The sequence below is a fragment of the Astyanax mexicanus genome, chromosome 13, assembly GCF_023375975.1.
Source record: "Astyanax mexicanus isolate ESR-SI-001 chromosome 13, AstMex3_surface, whole genome shotgun sequence".
Lineage (NCBI taxonomy): Eukaryota > Metazoa > Chordata > Actinopteri > Characiformes > Acestrorhamphidae > Astyanax > Astyanax mexicanus.
The window spans coordinates 43,231,317-43,249,697 of NC_064420.1; the positions used below are offsets into that span (position 1 = coordinate 43,231,317).

General features: G+C 36.6%; 1 protein-coding gene across 1 annotated transcript; it reads left to right on the top strand.

Moving 5' to 3' along the window:
* Window positions 1-486: 486 nt before the first annotated feature.
* Window positions 487-2,460, top strand: LOC125780673 (uncharacterized). The gene is made up of 2 exons (XM_049463235.1): window positions 487-1,332; window positions 1,445-2,460. Exons 1-2 carry the CDS (start codon window positions 958-960, stop codon window positions 2,102-2,104), a joined length of 1,035 nt encoding a protein of 344 aa, XP_049319192.1. The 5' UTR covers window positions 487-957; the 3' UTR covers window positions 2,105-2,460.
* Window positions 2,461-18,381: the final 15,921 nt, after the last annotated feature.

The window sequence follows — 18,381 nt, forward strand, 5'->3', positions numbered from 1 at the left end:
TATTGAGCTGAGCTTCACTCTGCTATCATTACGATCGCTGTGGATCACTGTCAGCTGACTATAAAACTGAACCAAGTGATGAAGTGGTGGATTACATTATTATTATTATTATTTGAGTTCTACTATCTCAATTTTTTATTTCTTCCTCTCAGTTTGCTTAAAAATTCATTTTAAGTTGTGGCCTTGCTGTTCTCAGATGCATGACTTTGGAGGGCATTGTCTGTTGAAGGAATTCAAACTTACATCTCAAAGGTTATGTTGTGTTGTGTTGATTTGAGTTCTTTTATGCTGTGTTGAGTTGAGTTATTTTGGGTTGTGTCATGCTGTGTTGTTTTGTTTTGTGTTGTGTTCTATTACAGTTTTTATTGATTGCTTTGACCTGTTTGAAGAAACTGGGAACCTCTCAGTCTTCATCATCACCATCTCAGCAGAGCAGAAGACACCTCTTGTAAATGTGTTAACCCATTCTCATTGGATTAACACAGTTTTCACACCCTTTTGCAAAACAGTTAACGCAGATGTCATTCAAGAAGTCCAAACTTCAGGAGTTTAACTTTGGTTACAGAACAGAAACCATAAGCTCCAAACTCTTAGACACTCCCTGATCATTATTACATCACTGAAAGCACCTGGTTGACACTTCTTCACAGAATATTTAAATTTGCAATCAGTCTGCAGGCCTGTGTTGTTCTTTGCAAGCATGGATCGAGGAGGTCTAATGCAGATGAGAGGAAGAGTGAGAGTAAGAGGTAGAGGGGTCAGAGGAAGAGGAGTCCGTGTGCGAGGTAGAGGTATAGCTGGAAGGGCTCAAGTTACCGATGAAATTCGGGCAACTGTGATTGATCATGTTGTAAACCATGGCCTTTCATTGAGAGAAGCTGGACAGAGAGTCCAACCTGTTCTCAACAGAAACACTGTTGCATCCATTGTTAGAGTTTTTCAACAGGAGAACAGGTAATGTTGCTATACAGTATATACAGAAATACAGTATCTGCAGTGATATACATTACTTCGTGTAATTTTGTCCACATTTCATGTATTCTTTATAGAATCGAAAGACTACCAGTCGGTGGTGGTAGAGGGAGAATTTTTAATGCTGAACAGGAGGCAGCCGTTGTCAACATGGTTCTGGCAAATAATGCCATTAGGCTGCGTGAAATCAAGGCAGCAGTGATTGCTGATCAGGGAGTATTTAGGAACATCCATACTGTGAGTGAGGCCACAATTGACCGCGTCCTCCGAAGGAATCATATGGCCATGAAACAGCTCTATAGAGTTCCTTTTCAGAGGAACTCTGAAGCTGTGAAGGAGGCCAGATGCCAATATGTGGAGGTAAGGAAACACAACAGTACTATCCTCGTAATCCTTGTTATATCATGCAGTTACTGTAGAGTGAACTGGAGTCACTTTGACATAATTGTAATTTTGCCTTTGTATTATTTAGCGAATAATGGAGCTTGAAGCTGAGGGGGCACATCATATCTTCATTTATGTCGACGAAGCCGGCTTCAATCTTTGTAAAGTAAGGAGACGAGGAAGGAACCTCATTGGGAATAGGGCCACTATTACTGTTCCAGGGCAGAGGGGTGCCAATATAACTATGTGTGCTGCCATCTCCAATGATGGCGTCCTGTGCCATATTCCTACCATTGGCCCATACAACACTGAGCGTCTCATAGCATTCCTGAATGCCCTTTATGACATCCTGATCCCACCTCAGGAGCGAGGCCTGTTGAGGCCTGGCATGCCACGGTTCGTGATTATCTGGGACAATGTGGCGTTCCACCACTCTCGTATTGTGAATGAGTGGTTTGCAGTGCACTGTCGGATGATGGTACAATTTCTTCCTCCATACTCTCCGTTTTTAAATCCCATAGAGGAATTCTTTAGTGCATGGAGATGGAAGGTATATAATCACCGACCCTATGAACAGATGCCCTTGCTCAATGCAATGACTGCTGCTGCCCAAGATATAGATGCAGAGGCATGTCAAGGATGGATCAGGCATGCTAGACGATTTTTCCCTCGGTGCATTGCACGAGAGAATATTGAATGCGATGTGGATGAGGCCTTGTGGCCCAGGCTTCAAGAAAGAGGAGACTAGAAGAGACAGAAGAGTATCACTTGTGGCTATCGCTTATACTCTTATAGTATAGACCTACTATAGTTTTTCGTTGTTTACTGTAAAATTCTGTGTTTTTTCATAATTTCTTACACAGTAATGGATTTTATTTTTATTTCCATGTATTTTCAGTTGGAATATTTCATTTGTCAGCCACAGTCTAAAGAAATTAAGCATTTAATTAATAAAATTTGCATCAAAGCATATCTGATTCTGGATGCATTTTTTTTGCTAGAGGGTAAATTTGACTACATACAGTCACATATAGACTACAATGACAAGCAATGGTCACTGATTCACACATGAGTGCTGTATTTTGTATTTTGTTGCCCAATGTGTAATGATTGATTGCAGGTGTTCATACACTTGTGTCAAATGTGAGTTGTTTGAAGGCTAAATTTGCTTTTGTTGCATATTTTAAAGGTTTTGACACTGGTTTGGCCTTTTGCAAACAAAATGTGTAATTTTGAACACTGTGTCACTGTTTAGGTCTCAGTGTTAACTGTTTCGAAAAATGTGAATTTGAGTCGACGGCAGCGTCAAAACAACCAATAAAAACTGTAAGTTGTGCTGTGCTGTGCTGTATCGTGTTGTGTTGTGTTGTGCTCTGTAGTGCTGTGTTGGGCTGTAGTGTGTTGTGATTTGTGCTGTGCTGTGTTGTGTCATGTTGTTTTGTGCTGTGCTGTGGTGTCACATGTTGTGCTGTGTTGTCTTATGTTGTGGTGTGTTGTGCTGTGCTGTGCTGTTTTGTGTTGTGCTGTGCTGTGCTGTTCTGTTTTGTGCTGTGTTGTGTCATGTTGTTTTGTGCTGTGCTGTGGTGTCTAATGTTGTGCTATGTTTTTTCTTGTTGTGTTGTGCTGTGCTGTGCTGTGCTGTGATGTTCTGGTTTGTGCTGTGGTGTGGTGTGCTGAGCTGTGTTGTGCTCACTTGTCTTGTTTTGTGCTGTGTCTTGCTGTTCTGTGTTGTTTTGTGCTGTTTTGTGTTGTGTTGTGTTATGCTGTGATATCGTGTTGTGTTGTGCTGTGTTGTGTTATGCTGTGCTGAGTTAAGTCATGTTGTGTTGTGCTGTGTTGAGTTGAGTCATGTTGTGTTGTGCTGTATTGTGTTGAATTTAGTTGTTTTGTGCTGTGTTGTGTTATGCTGTGCTGTGTTATGTTGTGTTGTGCTGTGCTGTGCTGTGTCATGTTGTGTTGTGTTGTGCTGTGTTGAGAGCAGACTGCGAGTAGCTGGGCCTCAGTGCAAATGCAATTACAGATCCTCACAGTTTCACAGCAGACACGGCGAGGCTGACAGCGGTTAAAGAATGAGCCGTGTGCTGATTGAATTATCCTGCGGCTGCAGCACCAGGTCCTGCATATGTGGTGTGAGGACTAATATGGAGATTGGCTGAAGCTCTGAGCTACACCAAAACCCCACCCCCAGCTTCTGCTGCTCCTACAGCCACAGATAGATTGACAGACAGGGCAGCAGGACAGATATGGTAACAAAAGGACTCTGTGAAAGATTGATTCTTCAGCAACTTTTATGTCCCAAAAATTTGTGTTACAAATGCTTTATAAATAAATTATATATATATATATATATATATATATATATATATATATATATATATATATATATATATATATATATATATATACATATAATTAAGGTCTTAAATTGCTGAACGTTGCAAAACATTTTAAAGTAAATTTTACGCATAATTTTTTTCAGTGCAAACTAAAAATTTACAAAAATGGAGATACTTGTTTTTCATTGGACAGAAAAGATATAAGCATTATAAAACCTATTTTATGATCAAATCTGAAGCCGGTGCCGTATATTATAGACATGCACGTATGTACATGAGTTACAGCTGAGCCAGCAGCCTAATAACAACACAGTTACTATATAAGTACTAAGTAAATTACAGTTTATAGATCGTACAGTGTCGGACATTCAAGGGCAATCCACTGAACTGTTGTCCTTCCATTGTTATTGTAATAATTGCTTCTCCACACTGCAGAAAATAGGAGAAAATGGGTCTTCCTTAGTTGACCCTTTCACTCACGGCTTCACGATTCTCTTTCTTGGCCTTTTGTATTTCGCACATTATGCAAAGTCACTTTCATAGATTGATTAATATTTCTATAATGGCTCTGTGCTTTTGCAATGGGGAGCATATGAGCTATTGAGTTGGTCATGTAATGGAGATCTAAATGAGCTATTAATTCAGGCAGCTGAAGGACGAAGGGACACGGGAACAGCTAATGTCACTTTGCCTCGGTGCACGACTAGGACGCTCTGCAAAAAGGGGAATGTGAGCACTTATCAATACAGGGATGCTGGGGTGATGCAACACGGAGAAAGAAGATGAGATTAGACTCTTTAAATTCAGTAAAGCTTTGGCCTGGATTCATTTTTCATTTTGTGAAAGTGCAAAAGGATCTTGATGTATCTATTTTCTGCACTAGAATGAAAAAAGACCATTGCAATGATCTTGAAATACCACTGCAACAAATGATTAACGATTTGCAAATAAACGAATGCTTACATGCTTTGGGTCATCATGCATGTGCAGCATGTTTACAATCTATGCGCAATTTCTTTATGATGTTTCGGTCAATGGACTGTAAAGACATTGCGAAAGCTTTAATTTTTGTCTCTTAAGGTAGTCTAGGGTGGGTTTTGCTTTTTATTTTGGACATTTATTCTGTATTTTAGCTTCAGAAATGTTGTCCATAGTTTATAGAATAAAACAACAATGTTCATTTTGCTCAAACATGTACCTATAAATAGCAAAATCAGAGAAACTGATTCAGAAAGTGGTCTCTTAATTTTTTCTTTAAGTCTTTTATTCTTCTCGTTTTCAGTGTATCCGTTGGTAAAGATCACACGCAGGGCAGTCCATTGCAGAGCCATTCTCTGGGAGATAAATGGGAGAACACTAGATATCGTAAATCAGAGAACAGTGAGGAACGCCTGCAGTACAATTAACCATCACATATAATGACTGACCCTCTGCGGCCATGTAGCCAAGTGTGTGTGTGTGTGTGTGTGTGTGTGTGTGTGCATAAGTGTTGAGGAGGGAGGGGGTCTGTTGTATGTAATTGAAAATCATTCAGACAGCTGTACAGTTTAACCTTGGAATACTGACGTCTTGCGCTCTAATTGAAGGCTCTGCATGTGTCGGCAGCTGAAAAAGAGAACCAGCATTTAAGATTCAGAGAAAGAGAGAGAACGTTTGTATGTGCTTTGTTGTTTTTGTTGCATTGTCTTCGCTTTGTACTAGTTTAATAGATGTATACAGTTCTTTGTAGAAAGTGCATAGAACTTCATAAAACACTTGAAACACTTCTGTAAGTCCATAAAAAGGTGAAAGCTTTTTAAGCCAATGTTTATCAACACAACTGATGCCAAAAATGGTACCCATAACACAGTGGACCAACACCAGCAGATGACAGGCATGTCTCTCCAAACCATCACTGATTGTAGAAACTTCACACTAGACCTCAAGCAGCTTGAACTGTGTGTCTCTCCACTCTTCCTCCAGACTCTGCTCCCTTGATTTACAAATGAAATGTAAAAGTTACTGATGATCAGTGATGGTTTGGAGAGACATGTCATCTGCTGGTGTTGATCCACTGTGTTTTATTATCTATAGTCTAAAGTCACTGCAGTTTTGTTTTCCCACAAAATCTTACAGCACTTCATGCTTCCCTCTGCTGACAACTTTTATAGAGATGCAGATTTCATTTTCCAGCAGGACTTGGCACACTGCCCAGACTGGCAAAAGTACCAATTGGTCATTCGCTATAAACCATTATCATTAATGATAAAAGAAATAAAAACTTAAAATAGATCACTCTGTGTTTAATACATCTATATAACATATGAGTTTCACATTTAGAAATGAATTAATAAGATAAAGTTACTTTATCCAATGATATTCTAATTTTTTGAGATGCACATATATACGTTTTGTTAGTTTTATTAGAATTGCCATTCAAAATCTGTTAAAAAAACAGGTAATTCCTGTTTGTAGCAATTTATACATAATTTCGCATGATAATAAACAGTCTACAATTATCACATCAGTAAGAATATCTGAAAAAAATGTTTTGGGGAAAACTTGTTTAAAGCACTTTTAGTAGGTACTGGCCACTGGAGACCAAAGATAAAACCTTGTTAAAGTATTTAAGATACATAACCTTCTCCTATGTTTTTGCTTCCAACACATGTCTCAGTGGTTTTAATGTTTTGGCTGATATGATATACACATTTGATACACATTTGATTTAAATGTGTCTTTTTTAGGGGATCTTTATTGAATGTTAAAAGTAAATTAGCAGGAAATATAATTTCCTAAGTTATTGCAGAAGAAATTATTCTACTCTTAAAAAAAAAACTGTGTACACCAGGGACCCTGTCTATTTTTTTTTTTAGCTGGAGAGCAGATCATGCAGAGCTCCACCACCACAAAAGCGTCTCAGCTAGAGCAGTCTGTGTTGTCAGTGTATTTGTGGATCAGATTAATGTGTGATGGATGACTGATTTTGAACTCAATTAAAGGCAAATTATTGAGGTTGATGGACAGCGGGAAACTGAAAGGCTGATTGAATTAGTGGAGGTACAGAAGGGAGAATGCCCTTTAGATCCATCCCTCACTCCAGGACCACCTGGGGATCCCCCGTGCCTCTGAGCTATTTCTTATCTCAGCTCACTTCAACAGCTTCATTTCTGCTCAGCTGGTAGGACTGAACCATATGATGGCATATGTCCATATCTCCATACGCTCTAAAAAACAGAGGTACGATATGAGTACTTTTTGTACTCAAAGGTACACTCTTTATAATTATACCCTCAAAGGTACAATATTGGTCTTTACAGGGTCAGATTTGTTCCCTCTGAAGTACAAAGTCATTTCTAACAGCAATAAGTACAAATTTGTACCATTTATTCAGCCAAAATGTACATCCAGTATTCTGTATCACTGTACTAATAAAAAATATATATTTTAATTTCACATTTTTGTTGGACAATGTTGGATCATTAAGCTCTTGACACATATTTAGTTTATGATAATGTTTATAATCTTTATAATCTTTTTTGGCACAAAATATCCATGGGTACAAAAAAGGACTTTCACTGAAAGGTACTTTTTTGTACTTCAATATAAGGTACAGCCCCAGCGACAAGCTTTGTACTTTGTACAAATCTGTAATTATATTTCTTAGAGTGTAAATTAAATAGCGGGTATCAGCAGTACTTTTAGAGCAACTGCATACCAACACTGAGAGAGCTTTTATATATGGTCATTAGTATGTGCATTGTATCCTAAGATTAAGGATCCTATCGTACACCCTGCACAAAGTGTGTCTCAGTGCTCTTTGCTATCTTATACCCAGTTAACAGTCTATTTTCACACCTTGCTCCCATGCCGTTAAACATTTGCCAGATTTGAAATTTAAAATAGCGTCTGAGTTTAGGAATAAAACTACACTGATGGGTGTGGTGGTCTGGAAGTGAGGTGTGTTAAGGTAAATTTCTGCTGTGTTTCTATCACAGGTGCGCCACTGACCGATTTAAACCATGATAACAGTCAATATTCACCTGTCCATATCTATCTTCTTAGCTACACAAGACGTGCAAAGCATTGCGATGTGAAGATACCAACGTGCCAAAGTCAGAGTGCACCTGGTTCTTAAAAGAAATGGCAGGTGAAACCCTGATTGGTTTATTTCACGTTACACCCAAAACACATCCACCAAAAATTAATAATTAAGAAAATTAATACATGCCTTTTGAGCTGCGCAAAGCATATTTGCTGACATACTGATATGCTCCAAATCAAGCTACGAGATGCACAATTGATGCCTTGCCTATAGATCACAAAAAGAGGGCCCTTAGTCTCTTAGTTTTTATTCTATATGTTTTTTTGGGACAGTGTGGGGGTGTTTGCTCCTCCACTGGTTTGGTATGTTTGGTCAAGCTTAAATACTGAGCCCAGAAGTGATCCCGAGTACCAATCTCTAGTTAACTGGTGGTCCAGGATTTGCTTCAGGTGTAGAATCTATCTGCTCCTGTTGCCAAGTGTGGGGTAATAAGGTGTTATAAGGTGCAATAAGGTTTGTGTCTTTGGTACATTCTATAAATTTTGTTTGGTTAGTTTTGGTTTCACACTGCAGTTTAGTAAGCGGACTAAAGAACTTTACCACATTCTATCATTAGTTACGTGGACGGAGTCTCTCTATACTTCATATTAATTGGTTTATAGAAAGTTACTTATGAGTTTGGCTTGTTGCTTTACTTTCAGATGTACACTTGTTGATGGTTCATGCCCATTTTTTCTACCTGCTACTTTGGTTCAGACCAAACTGAAAAGTCAAAAAGTCTGGAACAAACAAGGCAGGTGTGAAAGCACCCTAATTTTACCTTTTTCTTCCCATTCCTTCAGTACATACCCAATTAAATTAAACCACACTTTCATAGCACTGAAGCAGGATTACCGTGATTAACTCAGATTTGTTGTGTGTGTGTGTATACACAGAAAAGTGATGCATAGCAAGAATCAGTCCTGGATACAGACTTATTTATTCAAACATAAAAACTGAAGGTATATTTTTGTTCACTAAGGTATAATCATTGTAAATGTATCTTCAGAGGTACTACACAATCCTTTAGTTCTCTTTAAAATATGGGAAAATATGGGGGAAAAACCCTGCCAAGAAATATACAGTAGTACAGATATGTCCCTCAACTATACAATTAAAGTACTAAAGACATACACTTGAGGAAACCTACCCAGTAACTACCCAGTGTTGTACCACATTTTATGAGATGGTAGCTTTTCTGTTAGCTCCAACCAGTCTAGCTACTCTACACTGAAATCCCTTATCGTGAGGCATTCATTAAATATTACTTTTAAGATGTTTTAAAATGTTGGAATTCCGACAATGTGAATTGTGCATTGTAAAATGTATTTAGTTATTAATAATAAAGAAATCTGTATTTTTGCACCATTTGCACCATTGCACCATCTATACAAAGCTGAAGTGTGTTGATATCACTTTTGCCATGCAATACAAGAAGTATATAGCCTTATTTGAAGAGTTGTATTGTTTTGGACAGATTATTTTGTTCCTAATTCAGATGCCCAATTCGGGTGCATAGAGTTGGTTTGCTGTAGTAAACAGCAAATCAAGTGACTGGAAATGCCTCGGAATGAGAAATGTAGAGCCGTCAACAGATGTGTCTGTTTCAATCAAAGGCACCTGTTTTCCATCAAGATACAGACATCTTTGATATGTGTGTGATGTGTGTGTGTGTGTGTGTGTATATGTATGTATGTGTGTATAATGTGTGTGCACGCTCAGATTTGGTAATATTTGTTGCATATATGTCAGCAGCTGCCGGCCCCTGCGCCTCTGAACTAGAATTGGTGCAATAATGAGACGGAGACACGGGGAGAATATATGTGCATAAATATTGGCATTTGAGGAAACCTCATTCATATAACATGGCTGGCTGAATTGGAATCATGCCTTGCAGGGATGGAAGCTATTACAGGTTTAATGTGGGATTTGGCGCGAGCGCGGCACTGAAGTGGACGGAGCCGCTGAATTGGAAGCATTTATCTTTTTTTCTATTGGTCAGCAAGGGAGGAGGGAGAAAGGAGGAAAAAGGTTGCTGATTAGGAAGAAAACCTTTATTGAACAAATCTATTTCAGTCAGCCGTCAAACACCTGCTGCGGTTTCTCTGAGAGAGAGAGAGAGAGAGAGAGAGAGGGAAAGCGGGAGGGCAAGAGAGAGACAGAGAGAGAGAGAGAGCGAGAGCATGCCTCCTGTTTACTGGACTCGCTGCTATTCTCGCCGCTGCTTTTATTCTGGGTACACTGACTACAACCTGTCCAGCTGTAATAATCCCATTAGAGCAGTGTGGTAATTACAGGGCTCTGCTGTGTATAGGAACACTCTATTACTGAATTAATGTTGACTGAGCAGAAGTCAAGGCCTCCTCCCCGAGTCGTGATGTTTTTCTCATGACGTGAATAGAGAAAGCAAACCCTGAAACCGGATGCCTGTTTGTGTGTTGTCAATGGAAACAGTGACTGAGGTGGCGCAGATGACCAGAGCTTTTGTTGCCATTCTGTTGTTGTTTTTAGATGTTTTCTAGAACGTGCTGCGGCTCTCTCTCGGTGCACAGCCCCGCTCTGCTGCTGTGGCAAGTTTCAACCAATCACACAGCCAAGCAGATCACACTGTGTTGTGTTATGTTCAGGATGTCCTCAAATTGAGACCACATAACTCTCTCAAATATCTCTCAGAAAAAAACACCTATTATTAATGTATTAAATCAACAGTCATCTTTGATATGTGTGTGTGTATAATGTGTGTGTACTCAGATTTGGATATTTTTTCTACCAATCACACTGCCAAGCAGATCACACTGTTGTGTTGTGTTCAGGTTGTCCTCAAATTTAGACGAAATAGCTCTCTCAAATAACTCTCAGAAAAAAAACACCTATTATTAATGTATTAAAGCAACAGTCTGTAACATTATATTTTATTTCATACTGTATAAAGCAGTAGCTGTGTTCCTGAGTAGGGAGGAGACAACATTTAATAAAACAAAGACTAATTCTAATAAAATTGTATCAGTGTCCATCATGACCATCATCCAATTTAGCATCCAATATTAATTCTAAAAACAGTGACAGAGTGGTCTGCTATTTATTTTTGTTTTGTTTTGTTTTTTAAGAAAGTCATAAATGACCAAAATGAACAAAACCTGAAAACAAAAAACATAAATGAAAGATAAAACATTGAATGAGAGGTTTGAGAGGTGTGTCCAAACTTTCACCTAGTTCTATACTGTTTGAGTGGTACTGGCTTGCAATAAACTAAAATTTGCAGCGTTGTCTGTATGTAAAAACACTATTTGATAATGTATTTTAAATTAGTTGTAATTTTATATTAATATATTATATAATAATTCATTGTTTACTTATTACTTATTTAGTTTAAAATGAACAAAAAACTGCACTCAAAAAAAAAACTCCAACAACAATTGATTTACCTTAAATATATATTAAATTACTACAATTACACAGTATTGCAGTACTGCCATTGGTCTTATATAACATAATATTCCATTTTTTTAGAGACACAGATTTTTCTTTTTTAATGGCTGTAAGCCATAATCATCAACAATGAAAGAAATAAATGTGGAAAATAGATCACTCTGTTTGTAATAGAGCTATATAGTATATGAGTTTCACCCTTTTTAGCTGAATATAAAGTAAAAAAGTAACTTTTTAATGATATTCTATATATATATATATATATATATATTAAACTGACTAGTATATCTGGATAAGGCCAAACTACATAAAAAGACATTTTATTAAAATGTGTTATTTACCAACGCAAAATAACAATTTAACTAAAAAAAAGGCAGCACTGTAGACATGGAAAAACCCACTACATCAAAGCAAACTGGAGAGATGTACTAAAATTGTGCTATATGTGTTATAATGTATTGTTACACAGTGTTTGTATAAAGTTGAAACAATTATGCTGCGAATATAAATAGCATTTTATATTTATATTGACCCACCTATGTTAACCTTCAGTGTAAATTGGGGGTAAAATGTTAATTGATTTAATTTTATTTTTTTTATATAAATTTTTGTCTGTAGTGTTGGAAGTCTTGCCAAAGACTGTTGGACTTTGTGTCCAAGATATCAGTGGCAGTAAATTGAAATAATAAAAAAAAAACACACAGAAAATAGCAGCAGCAACAACAACAGGAATAATAGTGAAAGAATTGTTTTCTGATAACAGCAGCAGTTTAGTGATAAACAGGGCCGTTGCTGATGTCTGTTCAGCAGAAACCCTCAGGCAGGATCAGCTCGGTTCCTCAGGTTCCTGTGCTCTGTGGGTGGGTTTCATACTGGTGTCTCTGTTTCTCTCCTCAGACGCCGTTCTGACTCCACCGGTCTCCCCTCAGTATTACGGCTCCAGGCCCTGTCCTGCAGCCGAGCGCTGAGCCGGGTCTCCGCACTCTCCACAGAGTGCCTACTGAGGGCTTACAATAGCAGTACTATTTTCCTGTTTAGGTTTAAAGACTGCAGGACAATATGTATTGTATGTGTGTGAAATCTAATATTTCCAAAACAGCATCTTTAAAGAAGAAGGAGGGAAAAGGTTCAATAGAAGTGATTTTACAGAGCATTTCTATTGATCATTTTATTATTAAATATTCTGCCAGATCAGCTCGAGTGACAATGACAATGTAAATAGTACATATATACTGCAGGAGCACTGTAATATCCTCCTGAGACCTGGACTTTTGCTTTGCGTGCATTTTTTATTTCTTCTATTTGAGATTAGTAGGACTTAGTATTAGTAATAGTATAAAAACTAAACTGTGTTTTTGTGAAAAAAAAAATTCTTGTACAAAAACATCTTCCTCATATTGGGACAGCAGTTTATTTTAACATATAAAATTGATCCTTGACATTTATGATCAGTAGGACCCAATTTGCCCAAAAACTAAATTTTAGCTAGTAAATAAACTAGCTTTAAACATAACATACAATGCAAATTTTCACCAAGCCTATGTTTCTGTCTGGACTGGCTGTAGAAACATTTGACTGGGATTCCCATCATCTTGTTTTTTTATCAATTGAGTGTAATGTCATGTGACCATAAGATGAAACGAATAGTGTCTCCATATGAGGTCAATGGGTCAATACTTAAAATAAAAAAATAAAAGTATCATGGTGCACAGAAGCAGAAATGTAATGTCCCCATACGAGGACGCAGGGTCTCAAGAGGATATCTGTTTGGAGACACCTTCTCATTCAGTGTTTTTCTTTATTTCTTTATTTCTATTTTTAATTTATTTTCTACATTGTAGATTCATATTAAAGACATTAAAACAGTTAAGGGACACATGTGGAATTACATGGAAAACAGTAAAAAACGTGTTTGTTCTCCACCTGATCCAATCTGCTGATCTATACCTGATCAACTGACTGATCAAACTCCTTCAAGACGCTGAGAAAACTATTCCAGATGACTCTCCCTCATAAAGACACTGAGATTAAAATACCAAGAGTGCGCAGATCTGTCCTCAATGAGAAATGTGATACTTAGAAGAATCTAAAATATAAAACATATTCTGGTTTGTGTAATACTTATTGTTTACAGGATAATACCACGTGTGTCCTTGTATAGCATATATTTAATGTAGTCTTCAATATTAAATTAATTATATGTAAAATGTAAAACAAAAATCATACAAACTTTTAACTGGTACTGTTTATTGGTTTTACTATGCATATATAAATAAGACTGGCTTGCATAAACTAAAATTTGCATTGGTTACTCTATGTACAAGCACTATTAGTATATGATAATGTCATTTAAATTGGTTGTTTATATTAATTTTTGCATCACCAGGCACTTTCTTGCTCAGACAGATAATAAAAATGTGTTCTGGGATTGATATGGGAGGGGAGGGTTTTTACCATGTTTTCACTGCTGCCTTCCTCATCCTTTTAAGTGGATAAATAATCAATTTATATATATATATATATATATATATATATATATATATATAATCGCTAAAAATAAAGTAAATTGTTAATGATGTTCTAAGTTTTTGAGATGCACTAGTATATGGCTTTGTGAGAATGATAGCAGCACATTGATGGCATTTATTATAATATTTGCTCCCTGCCCACAGGAACACTATTACTTTCAGTTTAAAAACTATGTAATCTAAAGGACTGCTGCTTTAAGAAAGTAACAGTTGATATCACAAATTTATACTAGATTTCTTTTCAAGGAAAAAAAATTATTAGATAGATTAATTAGATTAATAGATTAATTAATTTACCTTAACATGTCTAATAGTGTCTCCATATTTAAGTTATCCTCCCAGTGATAGAAAAATATCATGGTAATATTTGAAACAGATCAACGTTAAGCTGAAAAAATATGATTTCTGTATAGTCATGTAAATGTGAACAATAATCAAATTGTAAGTAATTTTTTTAAGTTATAAAATGCCAGAAGGCCCAGTATTCTGATAATGACCCGTATTATATAATGGGTTGGGGGTGAACATGGTGGGCAGCACTGGAATGTCTCACACACTGCTTTTGGATAGCTTCATGCCACTCCTGGTGCAAAAGTTCAAGCAGTTCAGTTTGGTTTGATGGCTTGTGATCGTCCATCTTCCTCTTGTTCTCTTATTTTTTTCCAGAGCTGTATATATACCTAAATCCTGGAATGGAATGTCCTCACTTGTTTGTGTCATTGATCTCCTCTAGTTAGTGCCGCTTGTCAGATACAATCCTGACAGATGAATTGTCTTTTCTGATGTGGAATCTGTGTCTGATCAATACGTCAGTAGCGCTCCTGCACTACAGTTATCAGTCATTGACTAACAGAGAGAAAATCAACAGCACTACATTTCATTCATTTTCCTTAAGCAGCAGTGGGAAGTGCTCTCTGACTGAAGGAGTGACAGGCTAACTTCAGATCAAAGACATCTGAGCCCTTCCAGTCAATAACCATTTATAAACCATTTCTCTTTATTTATAAGAAATCAGTGATTTTGTACTGTTGAAAGTAGGGATGGTATAATATATCGATATTGCGATATGTTGTATTATATTGTTTCAATCGTATCGAAAACGGACTGCTTTATTGCTTCACATGGTGGTGCTAATCAAATAAATAGCGTTAACCTGTGGCAAAGAATATTAGTTGTCAAATTCTGTAAAACTGATGGCAATAAATCCATAACTTAAGGGAATGAATAAAGAAAATAAATTAAAGAACCTCAAGAAATTGATAATAAATATGCTTTAAAACGAACTGTGCCTTCCGCCAAAAAGTAGGTCCACAACAAGTGAATTTTAACAGAACTGTAACAGAACTACAAAACAGCGTATGTTTTATACAGGCTAACACCACCAGTGTTGGCTTGAATTTAAACTTCGGAATAAGCAAAAATGGTGAACGTTAGGACCTTGAAATAATGCTGAAACTCTCCTCTCCTGCTCCGTGGAGTCGTCTTCATGTGAAAGCTGAGCGTTTGCGAGCATTTCTGCCTGTTTCCTGGAGTTTGTTATTTAGCTAGACAGCTGGACTGTGGTTAGGTTAGTGTAGCTTGCTTTAGTTTAGCATTAGCTTAGCGTTAGGCTAGGTCAGCCTAGCCTGGCTTGTTACTGTTCCGGCTGTCAGACTGTGGCCGAGGTAACTGATGGTTTTTCTTTCCCTTTTTTCCACAAAAGAAGAGCCAGCTATGTGGGGTGCAGGCGAGCGTGCCTTGGCTAGGTGCTAGCCTGTGCTAAGCTAGTGCTGCTGCTGCTGCTGCTTCTGGAGGTGATGATTCAAAAATGTCTTGTGTGTATATGTCGTTACTCGGAAACGCGTCCACGTTTTAGTGTGAGATTTACTGTGAGAAGGCTGTGCTGTTATTACAAATATCAACATGGTTAGAACACTTCTCAACCAATCAGATTGTGAGATCGGAACTAATCATTGTATAAATATGGTTAAAATATGGTTACCATAATTCTTGAATTCGTATAATCTAAACTGATAGTTCAGGTCAACTGAAGTTTGTTTCTGAAGTTTTACTCTATAACTACAAGACTAAAGTAGTGAATGAAGGTTATACGTCACCCGTTAGCTTTGGTAAATCATCACACACTCATCTCAAACTGTGTCAAGTTGTTCAGTAATCTCTACTAGACCTGCTTATGTAGGTTCTAACTCTTTGACAGTATTTGTGTGTGATGTTCTGTTTGTCTGATGTTTTTGTGTAAATGTGCTTCTGTCTGCCAGCTCAGCTCATAAGTTTGAGTGTATTTAAAGCTTCTGACATCAGGTGCTGCAGGGTGGGGGATGCAGGACAACAGCCCTGAGAAGGTCTGCATGCTCAGCGAGACTCACAATCACACACACACATACACACACAGACTGCACTGTGGTCTAAAAGTCACTTTTCACACTTTAACTCTCAGGACCGAAACACTGAGAGGATTTACAGAGTTCATACAGATCAGATTTATTACCCACAAGGATGCCAAACCACTGTGACACAGCTGTGCAATAATAACTATAATAAAACTAACTCGTAATATAATAAAATACTACTCTATAGTTAAAATTGTAAAATATATCATATAATCTTTTTCCTTACATATAATAGAGTATAATAGAGAACTGTAAGTATCCCCCAGTTATACAGTATTACTGTAATACTGTATTTATAGATACAATATTACAGTAATATATTAACAGTAAAATAAATGTGCCATAATTTGTTATTGTAGTATGTACTGTATGTTTAGGTAGTACTGTAGTAGTATGTTCTTAATTGAACTATGTACTATTATGGATTTAAGTATGTATATACAGCTCTGGGTGATGAGTTTTCAACTACTTGAAGTGGCATAAAGTTATCCAAAAGCAGTGTGTAAGACTGGTGGAGGAGAACCTGCCAAGATGCATGAAAACTGTGATTAAAAACCAGGGTTATTCCACAAAATATTGATTTCTGAACTCTTAAAACTTTACAATATGAACTTTCTTCGCATAGTTTGAGATCTGAAAGCTTTTTGTTCATTTGATTATTTCTCATTTTCTGCAGTTAAATGCTCTAAATGACAATATTTCTATTTGCAATTTGGGAGAAATGTTGTCTAGTTATAATCATTATTATTATTTGTTTTGAAGTGGTCTTAAACCTATACTTACAACAATACACTATATGATAAAAGGTAAATAATAGTTTTAAAATACGCTAATTAACAGTAGCTTAGTAGTAAATTAGTATATAAGATCAATAAGAGTGTATTCTGTAATGTGCACATACATAGTATTTTTATAATAAATTTGTAATAGTGTATAATAAATGTATATGTATAATTTAAATGTGTGGTGTCCTACAGTATACCATAATGTATTATTGAAGGCTCTTATATAGGAAGTGTATGGTATAGTATAGTGTATAGTATAGTACTATTGTAGTATATATAATCAGTATTATAGTAGTGTATTCAAAAGTGGTAAATTACGGATATTTAACAACACAAACAATATTTACATATGTAATATTTACATACAATATAATTATTATGTATTTTAGTGAACCATTATTTTTTTAACCCTTCTCTATCTATACAAGTCCATTGTCTAATACACGTTAGGTGAATTTTATGCCTAAGGGCAAAAACATTTAGTATCCCATCCCATCACTCTCTCTCTATTTATCTCTTTATTACACAGACACACACACACACACACACACACACACACACACACACACAGAGTATGGATAAGCTGAACCCTGACTGCTGGTAATAGTGTGAATGATTAGCCACAGTAACTGGAGTTGGGCCCTGGAGCTGTTGGATTAGGCATCCTCTGTCTTTAATTAGAGCTTTAAATCCTCCTCATCTGACTCTTCTTTCTGCTTCATGAGGAGCTCAGCCACTCCAATCACTCACACACACACTCACATACACACACACACACACACACACACACACACACACACACACAGGGAGGAAAGAAATACAAGACTTTGCTTCACGCTTGCTATTAAGGTTGTTGTATATATATGTGGATAACCCACTCTGAGATATAGCATCTTATCTAGTCTTTACACACAGCTTTACTGAGATGCTGCGATAATAGCATATGTTGTAGAAAGCTTATGTACTTCCTGTTGCAGTGGAACAGTATAGAATTTTGTATTATTATGTATTATAATAATACATAAATGCTCTTTATGACAATATTTTATTTGGAATTTTGGAGAAATGTTGTCTGTAGTTTATAGAATAAAACAACAATGTTCATTTTACTCAAACATAAACCTATAAATAGCAAAATCAGAGAAACTGATTCAGAAACTGAAGTGGTCTAATTTTTCCAGTGCTCAATATAGTACAATGTATTATTTAAATATGAGGTGTCATACAGAATACAATGAGGTAATGGTTAGGCTCTTTTATGAGGTATTATTGAAGGCTCCTATATAGTACGATAGTATTATACTTGCAATCATGCTTTGTTGTAGTATTTAAGTGTATAGTCTAATATAGTACTATAGTAGTACATATAATCCCAAGTAAAAATAAAGGTTGATTGATTATTTTAACAAAAATACATTTTATTTGAAATGATTCGTATTAGTTTAACAAAAATATTGCACTTGTTCACAGATTACAGCCCCATTAATAATTAGA

What these genes read in the sequence shown, in the direction of transcription:
- LOC125780673 (XM_049463235.1), top strand. Translation starts at nt 958, where the DNA reads ATGTTGCTATACAGTATATACAGAAATACAGTATCTGCAGTGATATAC. An exon ending in CCAGATGCCAATATGTGGAG is followed by an intron (nt 1,333 to 1,444) that starts GTAAGGAAACAC and finishes TGTATTATTTAG; the next exon opens with CGAATAATGGAGCTTGAAGC.